The sequence below is a fragment of the Ylistrum balloti genome, unplaced genomic scaffold (assembly GCF_031769215.1).
Source record: "Ylistrum balloti isolate Yb309-2 unplaced genomic scaffold, AGI_CSIRO_Ybal_v1 Utg369564, whole genome shotgun sequence".
In the NCBI taxonomy this organism is placed as follows: Eukaryota; Metazoa; Mollusca; class Bivalvia; order Pectinida; family Pectinidae; genus Ylistrum; species Ylistrum balloti.
In genome coordinates, this window is record NW_026781863.1 from 143,908 (window position 1) to 171,061 (window position 27,154).

The 27,154-nt window shown below is 35.4% G+C and overlaps 1 protein-coding gene across 1 annotated transcript; it reads right to left on the bottom strand.

Annotated features, from left to right (window-relative positions):
* Positions 1-1,223: 1,223 nt before the first annotated feature.
* LOC132552338 (uncharacterized) lies at positions 1,224-23,980 on the bottom strand. Its single transcript, XM_060216535.1, has 19 exons — positions 23,677-23,980; positions 19,369-19,685; positions 18,666-18,791; positions 16,203-16,339; positions 15,056-15,197; positions 14,704-14,832; positions 14,149-14,263; positions 13,756-13,956; positions 13,396-13,638; positions 12,424-12,647; positions 11,531-11,627; positions 9,611-9,748; positions 9,096-9,203; positions 8,287-8,407; positions 4,553-4,637; positions 3,255-3,380; positions 2,894-2,989; positions 1,995-2,083; positions 1,224-1,410 (listed from the first exon to the last, which is right to left on the bottom strand). The coding sequence occupies exons 1-19, from the start codon at positions 23,978-23,980 to the stop codon at positions 1,266-1,268; spliced, it is 2,943 nt and encodes a 980-aa protein (XP_060072518.1). The 3' UTR covers positions 1,224-1,265.
* Positions 23,981-27,154: the final 3,174 nt, after the last annotated feature.

A 27,154-nucleotide genomic window follows, 5' to 3' on the forward strand; every position in this document is an offset into this window, starting at 1 on the left:
AGGACAGGTGTATCAGACAAGTATCATAAATACATGTATGCAAGGACAGGTGTATCAGACATGTATCAGAAATACCTGTATCCAAGGACAGGTGTATCAGACATGTATCAGAAATACCTGTATCCAAGGACAGGTGTATCAGACATGTATCAGAAATATCTGTATCCAAGGACAGGTGTATCAGACATGTATCAGAAATACCTGTATCCAAGGACAGGTGTATCAGACATGTATCAGAAATACCTGTATCCAAGGACATGTATCAGAAATACCTGTATCCAAGGACAGGTGTATCAGACAAGTATCATAAATACATGTATGCAAGGACAGGTGTATCAGACATGTATCAGAAATACCTGTATCCAAGGACAGGTGTATCAGACATGTATCAGAAATACCTGTATCCAAGGACAGGTGTATCAGACATGTATCAGAAATACCTGTATCCAAGGACATGTATCAGAAATACCTGTATCCAAGGACAGGTGTATCAGACAAGTATCATAAATACATGTATGCAAGGACAGGTGTATCAGACATGTATCAGAAATACCTGTATCCAAGGACAGGTGTATCAGACATGTATCAGAAATACCTGTATCCAAGGACAGGTGTATCAGACATGTATCAGAAATACCTGTATCCAAGGACAGGTGTATCAGACATGTATCAGAAATACCTGTATCCAAGGACAGGTGTATCAGACATGTATCAGAAATACCTGTATCCAAGGACAGGTGTATCAGACATGTATCAGAAATACCTGTATCCAAGGACATGTATCAGAAATACCTGTATCCAAGGACAGGTGTATCAGACAAGTATCATAAATACATGTATGCAAGGACAGGTGTATCAGACATGTATCAGAAATACCTGTATCCAAGGACAGGTGTATCAGACATGTATCAGAAATACCTGTATCCAAGGACAGGTGTATCAGACATGTATCAGAAATACCTGTATCCAAGGACACATATAGTTATATACATTATTTTGGAGTTAAAGCTTATTGTTACACTTAGATTTAATTACTTCACTTTGTTGAATATAAACAGGTTAGGGATTACTTGCTATGAGAATGTTGATCTTCACTGACAGAAATTTTTTTATATTGAAGGAGCTGGGAGTTAATCATTTTAAGACAACATTCCATGTTGACCATTATCACAACACCTCTTTGTATCATTTTATCAAAGACCTAAGCCAAATTTCAGTATGGCAGTTCCAGCATCAGACATGCTGTAAAGTATATATCATGGAAACTACCAAATACGTCCGTCAGCATAAGCAGGGTGTGCGAGTCGGTAAGCGTGACGTTTCCATGACTCGTCTGTCGTTCGCTGAATAAGTCGTCTGTGATCTTTGTCTTCCTGTTGCTGCAGTTTGCGCCGATTTTCCAGGTCCTCCCTGAAAAAGTAAGACAAGTTAATTTTAACTTAATTTATGACACCAGACACTGTCAACAGAGATTTGGATTAACCAAAAGCTGTTTTTGGGACCAACTTCTAAATTTTCAGTTCATAGAACTTCAGAGAAATGAAATCAATTATATAATTAAATTAAAGTAGAATGTCAAAATGTAAAGTTGCAAAGAATGAGTTTTAAAAACTTACAATGGAACACGAAAGTTTGAGCATTATATATCAGTGCTTGATATTTAATTTTATGTTCAATGTTCTATAGTTATACAATAAATGTAAATATATATTTAACAATTGGTAAATAAATACACAATGTATTCATTAATTTGTAAATATATGAAAATCATCCAATGTTTTGTCAAAGTAGACATTTGATCAAAATTGTTTGGGAGATGATATTGCCTGGATATTTAATGTAACATGCCCAGACAGGTTAGACAGACAATGGTTTATGACACCACAAACAGATACAAACTTTCAATTAATGATACAGGGTTCCATTCATTCTTCAAACTACTGACCATGACTTATACAGAAGCATCAAAGTTATTATAACATGTGTTTACTAACCTAGCCTTAGCTTGCGATTCTGTGTTTGCTTCATCATCGACGTTCACCTTCACCGGAGATATCAAGAATGCCTGACCAAATATGGTGGCCTGAAAAAGGAAGATTGACATCGTAAAAACAATCCATATTCTGAAGATTTTTAAGTATCATGAAAAGAATCTGACTACAAAATAAATCTCACTCATTTTATAGAGGTCATGTATTGATTTAACAAAAAGTACTAAAGTATCTATTCAAAACAAACTAATAGAAAGTGTAATTTACATTAGATATGACCCTATTATAGTAAATTAATATAACATGAAATTTCTAGAAGAGCTTCATATGTGACCTAATGTTGTTGTGTCAGCTGACTGGTGTATAGTTACCATGTCTGATGTTATATGTGACCTAATGTTGTTGTGACAGCTGACTGGTGTATAGTTACCATGTCTGATGTTATATGTGACCTAATGTTGTTGTGACAGCTGACTGGTGTATAGTTACCATGTCTGATGTTATATGTGACCTAATGTTGTTGTGTCAGCTGACTGGTGTATAGTTACCATGTCTGATGTTATATGTGACCTAATGTTGTTTGGTCAGCTGACTGGTGTATAGTTACCATGTCTGATGTTATATGTGACCTAATGTTGTTGTGTCAGCTGACTGGTGTATAGTTACCATGTCTGATGTTATATGTGACCTAATGTTGTTGTGTCAGCTGACTGGTGTATAGTTACCATGTCTGATGTTATATGTGACCTAATGTTGTTGTGTCAGCTAACTGGTGTATAGTTACCATGTCTGATGTTATATGTGACCTAATGTTGTTGTGTCAGCTGACTGGCGTATAGTTACCATGTCTGATGTTATATGTGACCTAATGTTGTTGTGTCAGCTGACTGGCGTATAGTTACCATGCCAGAGTCAAAGAACTTGAGAGCCTTGGCGACAGATTCCTTGTCTCCAAGGAGAGCCCAACCAACTCCATTAATGCTTCTGGTCACAGGATCCTGAAATAACAATCATGTTAACAGTGTACTATTTTAATCAACAAAACATAATCAACATCACAACACAAAAAAGAATAATTTGCAATCACTAACTATGAAAATGAATGGAAAAAAGAAATGAAATGAAAGTTATAATCATTGGTTATGTCCCTTTGTAGGTATTCACAGACATAAGTATTAAGTTATAACAGTAATCATTAATTATGTCCTTTTGCTAAGTAGTCACTGACTTAAAAGTTTCCATTTGTTACAACCTTAAACTGACCTTCATGAGGCAGACCTCCTCAAGGTTACAGTCAGCCTCCATCTCAAGTAGTGCTTCGACCTTCTGTCTCGTTGTGTTACCTGGTAAGTTACAGAGATAAGTGACCAAATCTCTGCTGTTTGCCACCTACAGGGATAAATGTCAGAAAAATATAGAAATCAAACCATCTTAATTCCATTTAGACAAATTGAAACTGGACAATCGGTCAGGAATGTTTTCTATTGATGTTGTAAGGAAAAATATCACCATATATCACAGTCCTTATTACATAACTACCCTGTTATCAGTGTAATAACACCCACTACATAACTACTCTGTTATCAGTGTAATAACACCCATTACATTACTACCCCGTTATCAGTGTATTAACACCCATTACATTACTACCCTGTTATCAGCGTAATAACATCCATAACATAACTACCCTGTTATCAGAGTTATAACACCCATTATATAACTACAGTGTTATCAGTGTAATAACACCCATTACATAGCTACCCTGTTATCAGTGTAATAACACCCATAACATAACTTCCCTGTTATCAGTGTAATAACATCCATAACATAACTACCCTGTTATCAGTGTAATAACACCCATTACATAACTACCCTGTTATCAGTGTAACAACACCCATCATTTATCTACCCTGTTATCAGTGTTATAACACCCATTTCATAACTACAGTGTTATCAGTGTAAGAACACCCATTACATAACTACCCTGTTATCATTGTAATACCATCCATAACATAACTACCCTGTTATCAGTGTTATAACACCCATTATATAACTACAGTGTTATCAGTGTAAGAACACCCATTACATAACTACCCTGTTATCAGTGTAATAACACCCATAACATAACTACCCTGTTATCAGTGTTATAACACCCATAACATAACTACACTATTATCAGTGTAATAACACCCATTACATAACTACCCTGTTATCAGTGTAACAACACCCATCATTTATCTACCCTGTTATCAGTGTTATAACACCCATTTCATAACTACCCTGTTATCAGTGTAATAATACCGATTACAAACCTACCCTGTTATCAGTGTTACAACACCCATTTCATAACTACCCTGTTATCAGTGTAATAACACCTATTACATACTACCCCGTTATCAGTGTATTAACACCCATGATATAACTACCCTGTTATCAGTGTAATAACACCCATTACATAACTACCCTGTTATCAGTGTAATAACACCTATTACATAACTACCCTGTTATCAGTGTAATAACACCTATTACATAACTACCCTGTTACAAATTTTGTTGTGTACCTGTAGCCATGATGGGGCATCTGTTGTAGGTTTGTTTGAGCCGGTAATCATCTTCCATTCCTCTCCGGACCAGACACATACATCACTGTCTACAACAATATTACATCATTATCATCTTTGCTTTTAATTATTGTACAAAATGACAACAGAAAATATTACCACTTAGGGACAATGTATCATGTCATCATCCTATCATCAAATCTAGAACAGAAATGTAACAATATCTCCATTCACACAATCCTGACTACAGTAACACAACATTCCCTCCAGTCACACAATACTGACAACAGACTACAGTAACACAACATTCCCTCTTGTCACACAATACTGACAACAGACTACAGTAACACATTCCCTCCAGTCATACAATACTGACAACAGACTACAGTAACACATTCCCTCCAGTCACACAATACTGACAACAGACTACAGTAACACAAGATTCCCTCTTGTCACACAATACTGACAACAGACTACAGTAACACAACATTCCCTCCAGTCACACAATACTGACAACAGACTACAGTAACACAACATTCCCTCTTGTCACACAATACTGACAACAGACTACAGTAACACAACATTCCCTCCAGTCACACAATACTGACAACAGACTACAGTAACACAACATTCCCTCCAGTCACACAATACTGACAACAGACTACAGTAACACATTCCATCCAGTCACACAATACTGACAACAGACTACAGTAACACAACATTCCCTCCAGTCACACAATACTGACAACAGACTACAGTAACACAACATTCCCTCCAGTCACACAATATGACAACAGACTACAGGAACACATTCCATCCAGTCACACAATACTGACAACAGACTACAGTAACACATTCCATCCAGTCACACAATACTGACAACAGACTACAGTAACACATTCCATCCAGTCACACAATACTGACAACAGACTACAGTAACACAAGATTCCCTCCAGTCACACAATACTGACAACAGACTACAGTAACACATTCCATCCAGTCACACAATACTGACAACAGACTACAGTAACACAAGATTCCCTCCAGTCACACAATACTGACAACAGACTACAGTAACACATTCCATCCAGTCACACAATATGACAACAGACTACAGTAACACAACATTCCCTCCAGTCACACAATACTGACAACAGACTACAGTAACACATTCCATCCAGTCACACAATATGACAACAGACTACAGTAACACAACATTCCCTCTTGTCACACAATACTGACAACAGACTACAGTAACACATTCCATCCAGTCACACAATATGACAACAGACTACAGTAACACAAGATTCCCTCTTGTCACACAATACTGACAACAGACTACAGTAACACATTCCATCCAGTCACACAATATGACAACAGACTACAGTAACACAAGATTCCCTCTTGTCACACAATACTGACAACAGACTACAGTAACACAACATTCCCTCCAGTCACACAATATGACAACAGACTACAGTAACACATTCCATCCAGTCACACAATACTGACAACAGACTACAGTAACACATTCCATCCAGTCACACAATACTGACAACAGACTACAGTAACACAAGATTGCCTCCAGTCACACAATACTGACAACAGACTACAGTAACACATTCCATCCAGTCACACAATACTGACAACAGACTACAGTAACACAAGATTCCCTCCAGTCACACAATACTGACAACAGACTACAGTAACACATTCCATCCAGTCACACAATATGACAACAGACTACAGTAACACAAGATTCCCTCCAGTCACACAATACTGACAACAGACTACAGTAACACATTCCATCCAGTCACACAATATGACAACAGACTACAGTAACACAACATTCCCTCTTGTCACACAATACTGACAACAGACTACAGTAACACAACATTCCCTCTTGTCACACAATACTGACAACAGACTACAGTAACACAACATTCCCTCCAGTCACACAATACTGACAACAGACTACAGTAACACAACATTCCCTCCAGTCACACAATACTGACAACAGACTACAGTAACACAACATTCCCTCCAGTCATACAATCCTGACTACAGTAACACAACATTCCCTCCAGTCACACAATACTGACAACAGACTACAGTAACACAACATTCCCTCCAGTCACACAATACTGACAACAGACTACAGTAACACATTCCATCCAGTCACACAATACTGACAACAGACTACAGTAACACATTCCATCCAGTCACACAATACTGACAACAGACTACAGTAACACATTCCATCCAGTCACACAATACTGACAACAGACTACAGTAACACAAGATTCCCTCCAGTCACACAATACTGACAACAGACTACAGTAACACAAGATTCCCTCCAGTCACACAATACTGACAACAGACTACAGTAACACATTCCATCCAGTCACACAATATGACAACAGACTACAGTAACACAAGATTCCCTCCAGTCACACAATACTGACAACAGACTACAGTAACACATTCCATCCAGTCACACAATATGACAACAGACTACAGTAACACAACATTCCCTCCAGTCACACAATACTGACAACAGACTACAGTAACACATTCCATCCAGTCACACAATACTGACAACAGACTACAGTAACACATTCCATCCAGTCACACAATACTGACAACAGACTACAGTAACACATTCCCTTCAGTCACACAATACTGACAAAAGACTACAGTAACACATTCCATCCAGTCACACAATACTGACAACAGACTACAGTAACACAAGATTCCCTCCAGTCACACAATACTGACAACAGACTACAGTAACACAACATTCCCTCCAGTCACACAATATGACAACAGACAAAGTTACACAACATTCCCTCCAGTCTCACAATACTGACAACAGACTACAGTAACACAACACTCCCTCCAGTCACACAATACTGACAACAGACTACAGTAACACAACATTCCCTCTTGTCACACAATACTGACAACAGACTACAGTAACACAACACTCCCTCCAGTCACACAATACTGACAACAGACTACAGTAACACATTCCCTCCAGTCACACAATACTGACAACAGACTACAGTAACACAACATTCCCTCTTGTCACACAATACAGACAACAGACTACAGTAACACAACATTCCCTCTTGTCACACAATACTGACAACAGAATACAGTAACACAACATTCCCTCCAGTCACACAATACTGACAACAGACTACAGTAACACAACATTCCCTCCAGTCACACAATATGACAACAGACTACATTAACACAACATTCCCTCTTGTCACACAATATGACAACAGACAAAGTTACATAACATTCCCTCTTGTCACACAATATGACAACAGACACATTCCATCCAGTCACACAATACTTAACACTTACTTCAAGCGTAATATTGAGCATTAAGACCTATTAGTGTATTTATAAGAAGTGTGTTTATCGTGCTTCTGAATGTAACTTGAAACATGTGCTTTGAGAGAAAACACCAAACAGGAAGTCCAGAAACAAGGTACCTGTATTTATATTTACTTATGTGTTGTTGGAAAAGATAAAAGTTATTTCTCTGTCATTTTTACTGAATTTCTTTTACTTAACAGACGCTCACTGCTAACAGAGTCACGTTATTATGGTTGTACTTGAATACTGACTTTATCTGGAGACACTGTTGTCTATGCTTTCATTAGACTTTGTGATGTAAAATCACCATCAATCAGTCTATCATTATTGGTGTCAGTTTTAACCTACCTATTCCCTTCAGGAAAGCAGAGATGATCTGACTGTCAGCAAATGAGAGATTGGGCAGTTTTTCCTTGGCATAATCTGTCTGTATCCGTGGACTGTCCAGACTAGATCCGAGTTTACCTATCCACAGACACAAAACACTTAAGTCATTAAATATACATTACAAATATTTTCTAATGAGCTTAACATTTTGACCGGTTTGTATTTTTGTTCTGTTTGATGTCAAAGGTATGTAAATCATATTTGTAAACATTTTATTATAATACAAATAAACTTTACTTACTAAATCAACCCCCCACCTACCCTCCCGGGTAGACAGTGATATTAACTTAGAATGTCGGGTAGACATGTGATATTAACTTAGAATGTCGGGTAGACAGTGATATTAACTTAGAATGTCAGGTAGACAGTGATATTAACTTAGAATGTCAGGTAGACAGTGATATTAACTTAGAATGTCGGGTAGACATGTGATATTAACTTAGAATGTCGGGTAGACATGTGATATTAACTTAGAATGTCAGGTAGACAGTAATTATGTCAAAGTTTTCAAGTTGTAAGGTCTTCATCTTGATTAAGTTACCTCCCTTGTGATTTAGGCATCAGAAATCCAATACAACATGTTTATTACCTTGTTGACAAATCTGGAAGGTCTGCAATAGCCTTTGACTTGAAATTCCAGTTGGAAATGCATGTTTGGTTATAACAAGTATTCTTGTAAATAATAGTCATTAGACCTGCTTTTAAATACTGTCCTAAACCTAGTTGACTGATTCACTGACTGATCACAGAAATAGTTTGAACCTACCGGGGTTCCCACCAAGGGGAGACAATTTAACAACAAGTCCTTCAGGTAAATTAGGTCGATCAGAACAGCTTTGGACAACTTCACCGTCCTTCATTTCCACTTTAAAACCTAGAACAAGAAATTTGAGATGAAAAGGGACATAAGTGATTATTATTTACTAAATAAATGTGATTTCTTAGCTAGGAGTAGCATTACACCAACACAACGAACATGATGTAATCGCATGATTTATTAAGGGTTTGAAGCAAATATTGACATCCTTCAGAAATAGTTGTAAAATAAGTAAGGTTCTACAAGATAATATAAAACAATTTCTGTATTAAATCTATCATAGATTTAGCAATCATATTGTATCCCCAGGTTCAAAGAAAATAAGTTTAATAGTCTTTGTTTAAGAGAATATTTTCAATAGAAACTTTCATCTCAAATGAAAATTACTACCAAAAACAAAACCCTAATGTGAAAATAACAACAAACAAAGATGAAGTTATGACTGAATTTCTCCACATATTTACCTAATGACTTGGCAAGTGTTTTGAAGACCTCATCCATATCTCCTTCGTCCATCCCACGACTCTGATTTTGTAGATAAAGAGTTCGTAGTGGAGACTTGCCTCCCATCACAGAGGCCAGACTCACTAAACCTGCTTTCCCTAAAACACAAACATATTGGTTAATTTTACTGGTATCACCCCAACTGTACATAATAAACAGGCATTAGGTTTTCCTACCTTGAATTAACGTACAACTGTACATAATAAACAGGCATTAGGTTTTCCTACCTTGAATTAACGTACAACTGTACATAATAAACAGGCATTAGGTTTTCCTACCTTGAATTAACGTACAACTGTACATAATAAACAGGCATTAGGTTTTCCTACCTTGAATTAACGTACAACTGTACCAGTGATTAAATTTACTTTGACTGATTATTTTGACATCACAAAATTACTGCAGAATCTTGAACCTGATTTACAAATAATGTAATTACCTAAATTTTCCTGAATTTCCAATTTTACCTGGCTTTTCCAACCACACCCAACTTTACCTGGCTTTTCCAACCACAACCAACTTTACCTGGCTTTTCCAACCACACCCAACTTTACCTGGCTTTTCCAACCACAACCAACTTTACCTGGCTTTTCCAACCACACCCAACTTTACCTGGCTTTTCCAACCACACCCAACTTTACCTGGCTTTTCCAACCACAACCAACTTTACCTGGCTTTTCCAACCACACCCAACTTTACCTGACTTTTCCAACTACAACCAACTTTACCTGGCTTTTCCAACCACACCCAACTTTACCTGGCTTTTCCAACCACACCCAACTTTACCTGGCTTTTCCAACCACACCCAACTTTACCTGACTTTTCCAACCACAACCAATTTTACCTGGCTTTTCCAACTACAACCAACTTTACCTGACTTTTCCAACTGCAACCAACTTTACCCGGCTTTTCCAACCACACCCAAATTTAACTGACTTTTCCAACCACAACCAACTTTACCTGACTTTTCCAACTACAACCAACTTTACCTGGCTTTTCCAACCACACCCAACTTTACCTGACTTTTCCAACTACAACCAACTTTACCTGGCTTTTCCAACCACACCCAACATTACCTGGCTTTTTCAACCACACCCAACTTTACCTGGCTTTTCCAACCACACCCAACTTTACCTGACTTTTCCAACCACAACCAATTTTACCTGGCTTTTCCAACTACAACCAACTTTACCTGACTTTTCCAACTGCAACCAACTTTACCCGGCTTTTCCAACCACACCCAAATTTAACTGACTTTTCCAACCACAACCAACTTTACCTGACTTTTCCAACTACAACCAACTTTACCTGGCTTTTCCAACCACACCCAACTTTACCTGACTTTTCCAACTACAACCAACTTTACCTGGCTTTTCCAACCACACCCAAATTTAACTGACTTTTCCAACCACAACCAACTTTAACCGACTTTTCCAAACTTTCAACACTTAACATGATTTACACTGTACATGTGACTTACCTGATTGACTTACTTATTATTCTGTCTTTACAGTGTATAACATGACGTATACAAGGTAACTTTATCTGTCCTCTTTATTGACCTTCTGTTCTTGACATTTCCTAACTGAACTTGACTTCACCAAATTTAATTTATTTCACCTGACTTGACTCATCAAAATAACTTTCTAATTTCCTTCACTTAGTGGTTCCTTATCTAGATAACTTCACAATACGAAGGTGATGAAGCCATTAAACACTGAAGTTTAACCTGCCATGGTTATTTTCAAGATAAGGAAATTATTTACAGAGTACTATATTGATCACTATAGGTTTAAAGTGCAAAGTTCAAAGGTTAACATGCAATCAAGATTCAAAGTGTAAAGTTCAAAGGTTAAGTTTCTATCAAAGTCAGTTCTTACCGAGGTCATTGGAGCTGACATTGAGGCTATGTAGTTGAGATGTATGGCTTTTTGTATTGAACAGCTTGGCTAGTGACACTGCTCCTTCATCTGTCATCTGTATAAAAACACTGATTTATTTAAGGCTATCTAAAATACACTTCAGGGAAAAAATACTTCAACAATTCCTAGATAACTCAGTGAATTAAACTAACACAAGACTGAAAAACAGTTAATACTGAAAATTTTGGGAATTTTTTTCAAATGGTTAAGATTTTTGTGGTTTACCAAATGCCAAATAGAATGCAGTTGTCAAAGAAATAATTATTTACACTTCACTGTTATTTATATATTTTTTTTTCAACGGGTCTAATTTTCACGCCTTTTTTCATCTCCAATGATGATAATTATTATAAAAAAGACACACATGTGAGCAACACCTTTAAATACAAACTTGGTATTAGAATAGTAGAACCAATTAAAAAAAATCAAACAGCATTATATACCAGTTTCGTCCTTTCTTCTGTGATGTACAGGGCCTAAATTTTGAAGCTGAGGAGGCGAATGAGATCAATAACAAGAAAAAAAAATTAAAATGTATGTAGGGAGGAATAGTAGCCCGAAAATAGGACCCTTTAAAATTAACAATAACTACAGCATGGAAAACCTTAACAAAAATGTTTGAAGATCAGAAGGAAAATGTACTGATAATGAAAAACTGGGTTAAAATGTATTCCTATGTTGTGGACTAATTGTGGTGAAGAAATTCTTATTGATCAGGTACTGAACTGTTATGTAGAATATTAGTTCTTTGGACGAAATAAGGTAAAACTGAAGTTTTGATGTTTGAAGGACTTTGGAGCTGTATACCTATATGTACACTAGGAGAGACACATAAGGGCCCCAGCACTCACTGTATTGTCAGACACGTCCAGCACTGCCAGGGGGTGTGTCTTGTTACTAAGTACTGCCTCCACCAAGTCAGTCACGCCTTTGTTCTCCAACCGATTGGATGAGACTTTTAGCATGTGTAGCTTGAGGCCCTTCTGAATGGCCTGACACAAAGGAGCAATATCTGTGACAGATAAGGAGCATGCTCCAACACTCAGGGTCGTCAGGGATCCGCCAGGAGAACTCTCTGTTGTAAAAGAGTGATTATAGTCCTCTTTAAGGAAGAAAAATTCGAAATTAATATTGACCCAAATCTACTATTTGGTTGTCCCTGTTAGAGAAAAGTGAGAAAAAAGACTTAACATATTCTATTTCTCATGAGGACAGTGTATGAAAACCATTGCTATGGGTGTGGTTTGTGCTTAAAGATTCTATTTCTCATACAAACTACAGTTACAATACAACAGTGAGGGCAATGTTGAATCATTGAAAGACAGCTAGAAACAATCATCAATATTCCACTTGGACACATATGGTCTATTATAACAAAATATTACTTGTAATCTTAAGTATAAATGATCCTACTTCTGTCCATATACTATTGCAAACTGGTGGACCATTTCACTCACTAATCAGACCAAACAACACATCACTTTCTATAATTACAAATGATAAATCCTCACCATGTTCTCACATCTGCCTATCCCCATATCCCTATCCTTTCTTCCACATTTGTTACCTGGTAGATGGGAGATAAACCTATTTATTACCCGGTAGATGGGAGATAAACCTATTTGTTACCTGGTAGATGGGAGATAAACCTATTTGTTACCTGGTAGATGGGAGATAAACCTATTTGTTATCTGGTAGATGGGAGATAAACCTATTTGTTACCTGGTAGATGGGAGATAAACCTATTTGTTACCTGGTAGATGGGAGATAAACCTATTTGTTACCTGGTAAAAGGGAGATAATCCTTTTCATGAATCACTTACCCAGCAGTTTCTGTAGGATATCAGTGTTAGCAATCTTCTGACCATCCAGAATCAGAGTTGTCAGGCTGCCTCCTTGACCCTTATAGAGGTTAGGTAACAGTTGGACATCGGTCAATTTGGACTTCCTCACGTTAAGGTAGTGAAGATTTGGAAACTGACCACTGGTCAACTGTTCTGTAAGGCCAGTTGTGTTCCTCATTAGACTGTACTTCAACTTTCGCAATACACTGGGGATTCCATCAGCTAGTAAGTAGAGAATTAATACCCAACAACAGTGCATCACTAGTATGTCAATATCTCAATCAATTATCTTAGGTTTAAACTTTATTAGATTTTAAAACGGAAGAGATTTTCTATTACCTGAGGTCATTTCAGCCACTGTCATCAGACATTTTGGTGTCAGTTCATCATTTGCACCAATGTCAAGGTCAATAAGTGGCAGTTGTCTGCCCTTGAGAAGAGTAGCAATGGAAGATAAAAAGTTATCCGTGATTTTCGAGCTGTTGAGGCTGAGAAATTGAAGGTTTGGCTTCACTTCCGGGCGGACACAAGATTTAACAGCTGTAAGAAGACAACAGATAAGACAAACACTCAGCTGTATGTATTTACTTTCTAGACATAACTTGATTTCTAGACATTTTATCTAAAGTTCTGAACTGCAATTGATACATTCAAAGAAAACTAGTCTTTCCCTCTCTGTGACTGATACCCCTTGCTAGACTCCCTGTGACAATGTGAAGTATGTATACTCACCCTCTATAGTACAGGCTGTATCCTGGATCTGGATGTTGTCTAGACTGAGGTTAGTTATACTAGGATGGGTCGCGGCAGTCACTACGACCTTCAGTAAGGTCATCATGCTCCCAAACTATAATACATATGTCTTAAATCAGATGATTTTTATATTGAAAAATATCTTAAACTAATCAGGAAGTCCTATATCATATATATACATAATCATTCTTTATATATGTTTATTGTTGTTTATTGTTGTTTTTTGTTGTTTATTGTTTTTTGTTGTTTTGATCACCACTAAGATACAATACAGCAGTGAATCAATGTCCAGATCATTAATAGTTTTCTCTAAAAACTGTAACCATTGTTATTTTATGTTCAAGACCAAATTTGATTAAAACCACTCTCAGAATCAGACCAGGAAAAAATCCTCCATTTGGGAAAACCGAAAATTTCAGATTATAGGTTAAGTTCTTTGTCAAAAATCTATCTGAAGATGACATCTTCCAAATCCACAATAAACTAATCATGTGACTTTTGTTTTTGTGATCCACAAGAAAAACAAACACCTACCATGTTTCCATTGAGGTTGAGTTCAGCCATAGATGTATTACTCTCTAAACCTTCCCTGATAATTTCTATACTCGACTCCTTTAGTTCACAGTTCCCCAAGGCCAGAGTTCGAAGTCCACAGTCAGCACGCTACAACACATACTTCATAAGCAATCACATATCTACACATGCTATGTATTTTAATTTCTTAGATTTAATTTTTTAAGGAAGAGAATATGCCTGTTTGAAAATTTATTGTAAGAAAGGCATTAAAACACATCAGAAGTAAATGTACAAAACAAAATATTTATCAAAACATTTTAAATCATTGATGTCAAGGGGAGGTAATAACAGATATTCCTAACGGACCTACCTTGAGTATGTGTGCAAAGCCTGTAGCGACACCAACTGAATCAGAGAAAGAGTTAGTACTGAAGTCTATCTCTGTTAGACTTGTGTTTTCCTTCACTCCCTCCATCAACACGCGTAAGTCCCTCATCCCTATACTCTTGGCCCTAAAAAGATAACAATATAATTCTACTTCATCTTATCACAGATTTTTTTATATCAATCTCAAAGCCAATATTTGAAGGAAATTGTAACAAAGATTTACTTGGAAGTTTTCAACACACCTTAAATAGTTTTGCAGTGAAATATGACACTTTACTTTAAATATACATGAAACTTCTATACAAACACAGATAACTAGATCTCCTATGAACAGCCAAGGTCAATTTTCTGTATGATGATGTAATACTACTTAGGAGAAAGTGGAGAAACCACTTACCGCAGAGTGGAGCAACATAACTTAACTGGTCACCTGTGGGTAGGGCAACATATCTTACCTGAAGGTAGGGCAACACTTTTTATCTGAGGTTAGGGCAACACTTCTTGTCTGAGGGTAGGGCAACACTTCTTGTCTGAGGGTAGGGCAACACTTCTTGTCTGAGGGTAGGGAAACACTTCTCATCTGAGGGTAGGGCAACACTTCTTGTCTGAGGGTAGGGCAACACTTCTTGTCTGAGGGTAGGGCAACACTTCTCATCTGAGGGTAGGGCAACACTTCTTGTCTGAGGGTAGGGAAACACTTCTTATCTGAGGGAAGGGCAACACTTCTCATCTGAGGGTAGGGCAACACTTCTTGTCTGAGGGTAGGGCAACACTTCTTGTCTGAGGGTAGGGCAACACTTCTTGTCTGAGGGTAGGGCAACACTTCTTGTCTGAGGGTAGGGCAACGCTTCTTGTCTGAGGGTAGGGCAACGCTTCTTATCTGAGGGTAGGGCAACGCCTCTTATCTGAGGGTAGGGCAACGCCTCTAATCTGAGGGTAGGGCAACACTTCTTGTCTGAGGGTAGGGCAACACTTCTTATCTGAGGGACGGGTGATATCTCTTACCTGAGGGACGGGTGATATTTCTTACGTGAGGGACGGGTGATACTTCTTACCTGAGGGACGGGTGATATTTCTTACCTGAGGGACGGGTGATATTTCTTACCTGAGGGACAGGTGATATCACTTACCTAAGAGTCTGTAATGTGTTGTTGGTTTTCAGGGTTGGACCCACACATTTGGAGAAGTAGTCGATGCCGAGGTTGTTGTTAGAGACGTCTAGGTAAACTAAAGTCTGGTTCATACTTAACATACGTCCTATACATTCCTGTAGTACAGATATATCACATCATTATAGTCTGGTTCATGCTTAACATATGTACTATACATTAATATACAAGCCATCTGGATACAGTGTTGTGGACCAGTACTTAATAGGGATGAGGGGGGCAACAGACTTTCGCACATCTATGACCTAGTGTTAAACAAAGCGTAGTCTAAGAAACTATAGTACATTGTTACCATCTCCTGTATTTTGGTCTATAATCTGCTTACCATCTCATCACAATATTTTTTATCTAAGTTTACATGGGACTACAGTACAGTAAAAACATTTTTTAGCATCTCTTACACTACCTACTTCAGTGCTAGTACGCTTCGCACTGGTCAGTTGTCTGATGAAGATGAACGTGTAGTCACTGAAACATCACACACTAATCTTCTACTGGTTGTGGTATAAGATGAAGGTGACCGTGTAGTCATGGAAACGTCACACTCTAATCTTCTACTGGTTGTGTTATAAGATGAAGGTGACCGTGTAGTCATGGAAACGTCACACTCTAATCTTCTACTGGTTGTGTTATAGGATGAAGGTGACCGTGTAGTCATGGAAACGTCACACTCTAATCTTCTACTGGTTGTGTTATAAGATGAAGGTGACCGTGTAGTCATGGAAACGTCACACTCTAATCTTCTACTGGTTGTGTTATGAGATGAAGATGACCGTGTTGTCATGGAAACGTCACATCACACTCTAATCTTCTACTGGATGTGTTATAAGATGAAGATGACCGTGTAGTCATGGAAACGTCACACTCTAATCTTCTACTGGTTGTGGTATAAGATGAAGGTGACCGTGTAGTCATGGAAACATCACACTCTAATCTTCTACTGGTTGTGGTATAAGATGAAGGTGACCGTGTAGTCATGGAAACATCACACTCTAATCTTCTACTGGTTGTGGTATAAGATGAAGATGACTGTGTAGTCATGGAAACATCACACTCTAATCTTCTACTGGTAGTGTTATAAGATGAAGGTTGTCGTGTAGTCATGGAAACATCACACTCTAATCTTCTACTGGATGTGTTATAAGATGAAGGTGACCGTGTAGTCATGGAAACGTCACACTCTAATCTTCTACTGGATGTGTTATAAGATGAAGGTGACCGTGTAGTCATGGAAACGTCACACTCTAATCTTCTACTGGTTGTGTTATAAGATGAAGGTGACCGTGTAGTCATGGAAACGTCACACTTCTACTGGATGTGTTATAAGATGAAGGTGACCGTGTAGTCATGGAAACATCACACTCTAATCTTCTACTGGTTGTGGTATAAGATGAAGGTGACCGTGTAGTCATGGAAACATCACACTCTAATCTTCTACTGGATGTGTTATAAGATGAAGGTTGTCGTGTAGTCATGGAAACATCACACTCTAATCTTCTACTGGTAGTGTTATAAGATGAAGGTGACTGTGTAGTCATGGAAACATCACACTCTAATCTTCTACTGGTTGTGTTATAGGAATTTCTATTCTATCCAGCTGCAAATCTTGTCTTATCAAAGATGTATCATTCATCATGCTGTAACCCCCAGGGTCCCACACACAATTTCTAACTCTAATTAGGGGGTGGGGTTTATTACAGGACAATAGGGGAGTATTTGCTGATATTTACAGGACATAGCTATTTATGGTCTTAAATATCAGGTTTTACTTACAAATAATTATTCATTATTGTCAATATCTTATATATATCTGAATAAATATTCTAAACAAATTTGAAAAACAAAAAATCTCAAAAACATGGTGTCAGGTATAAATTACTAAATCAAAATGAATTTTTGTAAAAAAACTAGGGAGCGTTTATTGAATGGCCCCGCCTCCTACGTAAACAATAATTTTATCAGGTGTAGATTGTTTATTTTTACTTTATGTCCTATTAACAGCCAGGGTATTTAAGGATTGACCAGGTCTCAGTAGTGAAAGAAAGCTGAAGTTCGTGGAGAAAAACCACACACCTGCAGTCAGTACCTGGTGACTGCCCTATATAGGCCTCGAACTCATGACCCAGAACAGGTGAGTTTGTGATAAATGTGGACAGATGCATGAACCACTTGGAAACTGCTGCCACTACATCAGATGTAGAACTTGATGATATGGTACTTTGGAGGTACCATGAACCAAATCTTTGTAGAGATTCTGAAGACGTGACAATGATTTAGATCAGGATACAATGGGATGGGAAGAGTAATGACAAGACTGGGGGATATGATTAACACTGTATTCCTTCTCTCTCATAAACGGACAAAGGACAGAAATCATGATAAAAAGTTAGAAATAAGAGAATCACAGTGTTATGATAAACTTACGGATGTGTCAGTGTCTGTCTTGTTGTCAGACAGATTGAGGCAGAGAATAGATGAATTGTTACACATGGCGAGACAAACACTGCGGAAAGCCTGCGGTCCCATATTGTTGAAGGACAGGTCGAGTTCCTGCAAAAAACAGAAACAAAAAACTGGTTATAAAATAGTTACATTCCAAGTGATATTACTGACCTGTTATTGAGGTCGATGTCATGTATAAAGTGTAAAGAAAGAAAAACTGACAGTAGTTCACCTAACTATATACACAAATCTTATGTATTTTTGAGGAATCCATGTCTACACAGACTCATCCTTATTTTTAACATAAATTCTGTAAAAATTTAATCAACAGTTACTAGATACATAGAATATGTTTGTCGTCAAAATAATGATTATTGTTACGGTTTAATTTTTTCAGTCATCTCTGCCACAAAAAAAAAAAACGTTAAAATGTATGAACAAGCTCAGATAACTTAGAGCTACACTATATGCCTGTTTAACTCTGATTTGTTGATATGTATATTACTATTGAAAAAAAGATTCAATTGAAGGCCTCTCTAAGGAAGAGTGAAAAATACAAGTTCCTAATTTTCAGAATATTTTTACAATCTGCATCTTCACCATTGGTAATGATTATTCTGTTACTACTTCCTTTGACTAGATATGTTTACAGATCTAATGCTATACGAAAGGGGGCGTTACTGACCTGTACGTGAGTTAACTTGGTGAGAAGTTCGTGTAATTTGAAGTTGGACGGCAGTGCTCTCTGCAGATGTAATTTAGTGACATTCTGAACATTGAGTTTCTTTAACAAACTGTCTGGTTTAATGAGAAGGCATGCAGAACTAAGAGCATCATCAAATTTTCCCTGATCTTCTGGTTCAGGGGGGATAACTCTGTCCTCAATTTCCGGCATTTTGACACTTTCTTGTTGACCTGTGGGAGTTTCAGTTTCATTTGAATTTTCTGACACTTTTTGTTCCATGGTCTCAGTTCCTGAGTTATCTACCTCTGGTTTACGACCTGTAAGTATACAGACATACAAAAAAAATAAAAAGATAAAAATAGCTTAACTAACCTAGATATACATATACATTTAACTTTTCTCTGCCTAAATAACCTAGATATACATATACATTTAACTTTCTCAACCTAACTAACCTAGATATACATATACATTTAACTTTTCTCTACTTAACTAACCTAGATATACATATACATTTAACTTTTCTCTACCTAACTAAGCTAGATATACATATACATTTAACTTTCTCAGCCTAACTAACCTAGATATACATAAACATTTAACTTTTCTCTACCTAACTAACCTAGATATACATATACATTTAACTTTTCTCACTAACCTAGATATACATATACATTTAACTTTTCTCACTAACCTAGATATACATATACATTTAACTTTTCTCTACCTAAATAACCTAGATATACATAAACATTTAACTTTCTCAACCTAACTAACCTAGATATACATATACATTTAACTTTTCTCACTAACCTAGATATACATATACATTTAACTTTTCTCTACCTAACTAACCTAGATATACATATACATTTAACTTTTCCCAGCCTAACTAACCTAGATATACATATACATTTAACTTTTCTCAGTCTAACTAACCTAGATATACATATACATTTAACTTTTCTCAACCTAACTAACCTAGATATACATATACATTTAACTTTTCTCTACCTAACTAACCTAGATATACATATACATTTAACTTTTCTCTACCTAACTAACCTAGATATACATATACATTTAACTTTTCTCAACCTAACTAACCTAGATATACATATACATTTAACTTTTCTCAACCTAACTAACCTAGATATACATATACATTTAACTTTTCTCACTAACCTAGATATACATATACATTTAACTTTTCTCTACCTAACTAACCTAGATATACATATACATTTAACTTTTCCCAGCCTAACTAACCTAGATATACATAAACATTTAACTTTTCTCTACCTAACTAACCTAGATATACATATACATTTAACTTTTCTCACTAACCTAGATATACATATACATTTAACTTTTCTCACTAACCTAGATATACATATACATTTAACTTTTCTCTACCTAAATAACCTAGATATACATATACATTTAACTTTCTCAACCTAACTAACCTAGATATACATATACATTTAACTTTTCTCACTAACCTAGATATACATATACATTTAACTTTTCTCAACCTAACTAACCTAGATATACATATACATTTAACTTTTCTCAACCTAACTAACCTAGATATACATATACATTTAACTTTTCTCTACCTAACTAACCTAGATATACATATACATTTAACTTTTCTCACTAACCTAGATATACATATACATTTAACTTTTCTCAGCCTAACTAACCTAGATATACATATACATTTAACTTTTCTCAGTCTAACTAACCTAGATATACATATACATTTAACTTTTCTCTACCTAACTAACCTAGATATACATATACATTTAACTTTTCTCTACCTAACTAACCTAGATATACATATACATTTAACTTTTCTCAACCTAACTAACCTAGATATACATATACATTTAACTTTTCTCAACCTAACTAACCTAGATATACATATACATTTAACTTTTCTAACTAACCTAGATATACATATACATTTAACTTTTCTCAGTCTAACTAACCTAGATATACATATACATTTAACTTTTCTCTACCTACCTAACCTAGATATACATATACATTTAACTTTTCTCAACCTCACTAACCTAGATATACATATACATTTAACTTTTCTCAACCTCACTAACCTAGATATACATATACATTTAATTTTTCTCTACCTAACTAACCTAGATATACATATACATTTAACTTTTCTCTACCTAACTAACCTAGATATACATATACATTTAACTTTTCTCTACCTAACTAACCTAGATATACATATACATTTAACTTTTCTCTACCTAAATAACCTAGATATACATATACATTTAACTTTTCTCAACCTCACTAACCTAGATATACATATACATTTAACTTTTCTCAGTCTAACTAACCTAGATATACATATACATTTAACTTTTCTCAACCTCACTAACCTAGATATACATATACATTTAACTTTTCTCTACCTAACTAACCTAGATATACATATACATTTAACTTTTTTCTACCTAACTAACCTAGATATACATATACATTTAACTTTTCTCAACCTCACTAACCTAGATATACATATACATTTAACTTTTCTCAGTCTTACTAACCTAGATATACATATACATTTAACTTTTCTCACTAACCTAGATATACATATACATTTAACTTTTCTCTACCTAACTAACCTAGATATACATATACATTTAACTTTTCTCAACCTCACTAACCTAGATATACATATACATTTAACTTTCTCAGTCTTACTAACCTAGATATACATATACATTTAACTTTTCTCACTAACCTAGATATACATATACATTTAACTTTTCTCACTAACCTAGATATACATATACAATTAACTTTTCTCTACCTACCTAACCTAGATATACATATACATTTAACTTTTCTCACTAACCTAGATATACATAAACATTTAACTTTTCTCTACTTAACTAACCTAGATATACATATACATTTAACTTTTCTCTACTTAACTAACCTAGATATACATATACATTTAACTTTTCTCTACTTAACTAACCTAGATATACATATACATTTAACTTTTCTCAGTCTAACTAACCTAGATATACATATACATTTAACTTTTCTCAGTCTAACTAACCTAGATATACATATACATTTAACTTTTCTCACTAACCTAGATATACATATACATTTAACTTTTCTCACTAACCTAGATATACATAAACATTTAACTTTTCTCTACTTAACTAACCTAGATATACATATACATTTAACTTTTCTCTACTTAACTAACCTAGATATACATATACATTTAACTTTTCTCACTAACCTAGATATACATATACATTTAACTTTTCTCAGTCTAACTAACCTAGATATACATATACATTTAACTTTTCTCAGTCTTACTAACCTAGATATACATATACATTTAACTTTTCTCACTAACCTAGATATACATATACATTTAACTTTTCTCACTAACCTAGATATACATATACAATTAACTTTTCTCTACCTACCTAACCTAGATATACATATACATTTAACTTTTCTCACTAACCTAGATATACATATACATTTAACTTTTCTCTACCTACCTAACCTAGATATACATATACATTTAACTTTTCTCAACCTAACTAACCTAGGTATACATTAAACTTTTCTCAGCCTTATATAATAAGTTCATTGAAAATTTCGTTAACATTGAAGTGTATTTTTGACACTTGTGACAAGACAGTTGAGAAATTAAATTCAAATTTTGGCAGGTAAATCATTTTATCTTAGATTTCTATGGTGTAAATTTAAGCAAAAGATAAACTGACAGGTTTTTATTTTGTATTTATCATAATTATTTCAATAATTTCTGAAATCTATTCTGTTCAACCTCCAGCAAGCAACAAAGCAAAGATTTCCATTTTCATAACAATATTTTAGAATAAAATCACTGTGTTTTGAAATTCACATCAGTATATATTTAGATAACACTGAAACAGATTGCATTTTACTGATCCACATGACTTGCAGCAGTGCCAGTGAATATCGGTGAGAGTATCATCAAACAGAGACAGACAAATGAAAGGACTGATAATGTTATCGTATCTATCTACATTGGCAAAGTGTCAGCAAATTCACAAAAATCAGTTCAAATTGTCCACACCTGATTCCCTGTACTGATGGACAACCAGATCCCTGTATATCCATTCTAGTAAAGAAGACAATATCCAGCCTTTGACAATAGGATGGATTATAGATCACACTGATAAATCTGTATTCATTCATTTTCTTTAACAGACATGGCTTGCGACTGAACCATTAATATACAATAACTATACTTACCTCCCCTTGATGAGTTAGCTCCCTTGCTCTCAGGTTGTGGCGCCTTTTTTTCCTGTTTTATTGGTGGCAGTGGTTGCTTCCCAGCTGTATTGGCTGGAGGTGAAGCAGGAGGAACAGATACTTGCTGATGAATGGAAGGAACTTCTGTACTAAACGAGAATTCTGCACCGGTATTCCCCGTCATTTCATCACTCGAGTTGGAGTTTTCCCCTTGTACTGCTAATAAAGCTCCCTGCCCCCTGTTTCCTCCAGCACTTTGGTTTGTGTTGGATGGTGCCTTTTTCTTACTTCCCCCAGATCCCATGTTTGCTTGGTCAACTTTAAAGTGAAAATATTAACATACATTAAGTGAAAAACAATAAATAAAAACAAACAGATTTAGCAGAGATATAGTGTAACTTAAAAAAACACAGGTTAAGAAAAGTAAGCTGTTCAACATTGATAATGAGATTACCATGGACATACAACTCATTTTGTCCTTCAATTCAGACAGAGAATGAGAAAAAAAGTCTAACACAGGTGGAAGAGTTGGAAAAATACTTCCATTTTAGGCAACCTGACATGAACTGAATCTGGGACATAATATCTTCAGACATGGCCCCTGAAACAAAGAAGCATTTATGACAGAGATGGGAGATACAAGGTGTAATAACAAGGTGTAATAGCAAGGTGTAAAGATAGGTGTAAAGATAGGTGTAAAGATAGGTGTAATAACAAGGTGTAATAGCAAGGTGTAATAACAAGGTGTAATACCAAGGTGTAATAACAAGGTGTAATAATAGGTGTAATAACAAGGTGTAATAACAAGGTGTAATAACAAGGTGTAATAAAAAGGTGTAATAATAAGGTGTAATAACAAGGTGTAATAAGGTGTAATAACAAGGTGTAATAACAAGGTGTAATAACAAGGTGTAATAATAAGGTGTAATAACAGTGTGTAATAACAAGGTGTAATAACAGTGTGTAATAATAGGTATAATAGCAAGGTGTAATAACAAGGTATAATAACAATGTGTAATAATAGGTCTAATAACAAGGTGTAATAACAATGTGTAATAATAGGTCTAATAACAAGGTGTAATAATAAGGTGTAATAACAAGGTGTAATAATAAGGTGTAATAACAAGGACTCTGGTGTGACAACCATATAAAATATATGTGTTGTGTTAATTAAAATCCTCTGTACATTTCCATGAAAACAAATTCTGTAGAATCTGACATTCCCAAGAATCCGTAACAAAAAAGATTTTCTCCAAATGTTTGCACTGTAAAGAGAAATCGCATACTTACCTTGCATGGATTTCCATCAACAACAAAGTTACTAAATTCAAGTTAACATAGACTAATTTCTGGAACGACCTACAACATTATATATCATACTACAGATCTCGAATATGTAAAAACATCCCTACTAATTTGACCTTGGTGGTCTCAAAATAAAGTACATGAATAAGTTATGGGAAAGTCCATTCCAAAGGTTTTTACTCTTAATATTAGTCATCAAAAACAAAACAAGTTCTTGTCCTGTTTGTTTCACAATATACAGCATCGCAAACAACAGAGGATGGAAGTCCTCTAAAGCAACAGTAAAAATCTGGGCAGACACTATAGAAGACATAAATAATTAATGACAATATATCACAGGGTATAGGAAGGTTATGTCGTGTTAATGTCTACAGAAAGGCAGATGTAAGAAAAATAGATTCTTTCAACGAATGATTTATATGTATGGTGTATTATGTACAGTATGGTGTATTGTGTACAGTATATGTATGGTGTAGTATGTACAGTATGGTGTATTGTGTACAGTATATGTATGGTGTATTATGTACAGTATGGTGTATTGTGTACAGTATATGTATGGTGTAGTATGTACAGTATGGTGTATTGTGTACAGTATATGTATGGTGTATTATGTACAGTATATGTATGGTGTATTATGTACAGTATGGTGTATTATGTACAGTATGGTGTATTATGTACAGTATGGTGTATTGTGTACAGTATATGTATGGTGTATTATGTAAAGTATATGTATGGTGTATTATGTACAGTATATGTATGGTGTATTATGTACAGTATGGTGTATTATGTACAGTATTATGTACAGTATGGTGTATTATGTACAGTATATGTATGGTGTATTATGTACAGTATATGTATGGTGTATTATGTACAGTATATGTATGGTGTATTATGTACAGTATGGTGTATTATGTACAGTACATGTATGGTGTATTATGTACAGTACATGTATGGTGTATTATGTACAGTACATGTATGGTGTATTATGTACAGTATATGTATGGTGTATTATGTACAGTATATGTATGGTGTATTATGTACAGTATGGTGTATTATGTACAGTATATGTATGTACAGTATATGTATGGTGTATTATGTGTATGGTGGTGTATTATGTACAGTATATGTATGGTGTATTATGTACAGTATATGTATGGTGTATGTACAGTATGGTGTATTATGTACAGTATGTATGGTGTATGGTGTATTATGTACAGTATATGTATGTATATGTATGGTGTATTATGTACAGTATATGTATGGTGTATTATGTACAGTATGGTGTATTATGTACAGTATATGTATGGTGTATTATGTGCAGTATATGTATGGTATATTATGTACAGTATGGTGTATTATGTACAGTATGGTGTATTATGTACAGTATATGTATGGTGTATTATGTACAGTATGGTGTATTGTGTACAGTATATGTATGGTGTATTATGTACAGTATATGTATGGTGTATTATGTACAGTATATGTATGGTGTATTATGTACAGTATATGTATGGTGTATGTATGGTGTATTATGTACAGTATGGTGTATTATGTACAGTATGGTGTATTATGTACAGTATATGTATGGTGTATTATGTACAGTACATGTATGGTGTATTATGTACAGTATGGTGTATTATGTACAGTATATGTATGGTGTATTATGTACAGTATATGTATGGTGTATTATGTATGGTGTATTATGTACAGTATGGTGTATGTACAGTACATGTATGGTGTATTATGTACAGTACATGTATGGTGTATTATGTACAGTACATGTATGGTGTATTATGTACAGTATATGTATGGTGTATTATGTACAGTATGGTGTATTATGTACAGTACATGTATGGTGTATTATGTACAGTACATGTATGGTGTATTATGTACATGGTGTATTATGTACATGTATGGTGTATTATGTACAGTACATGTATGGTGTATTATGTACAGTACATGTATGGTGTATTATGTACAGTATATGTATGGTTTTTCTGCATTGCTGGATGGTTAATCAAACAAAACCTTCTCTCACTAGCAGGAAAAGGTGAAGTCGGAAAGGGGACCAACTATGAGAAATAGAGCAAATTCATATCCTTATATTCCTGAAGGAATAACAGGTATCACCTTAATTAGGTCTGGATCATTCTTTGGTGAAGAAGAATCAATT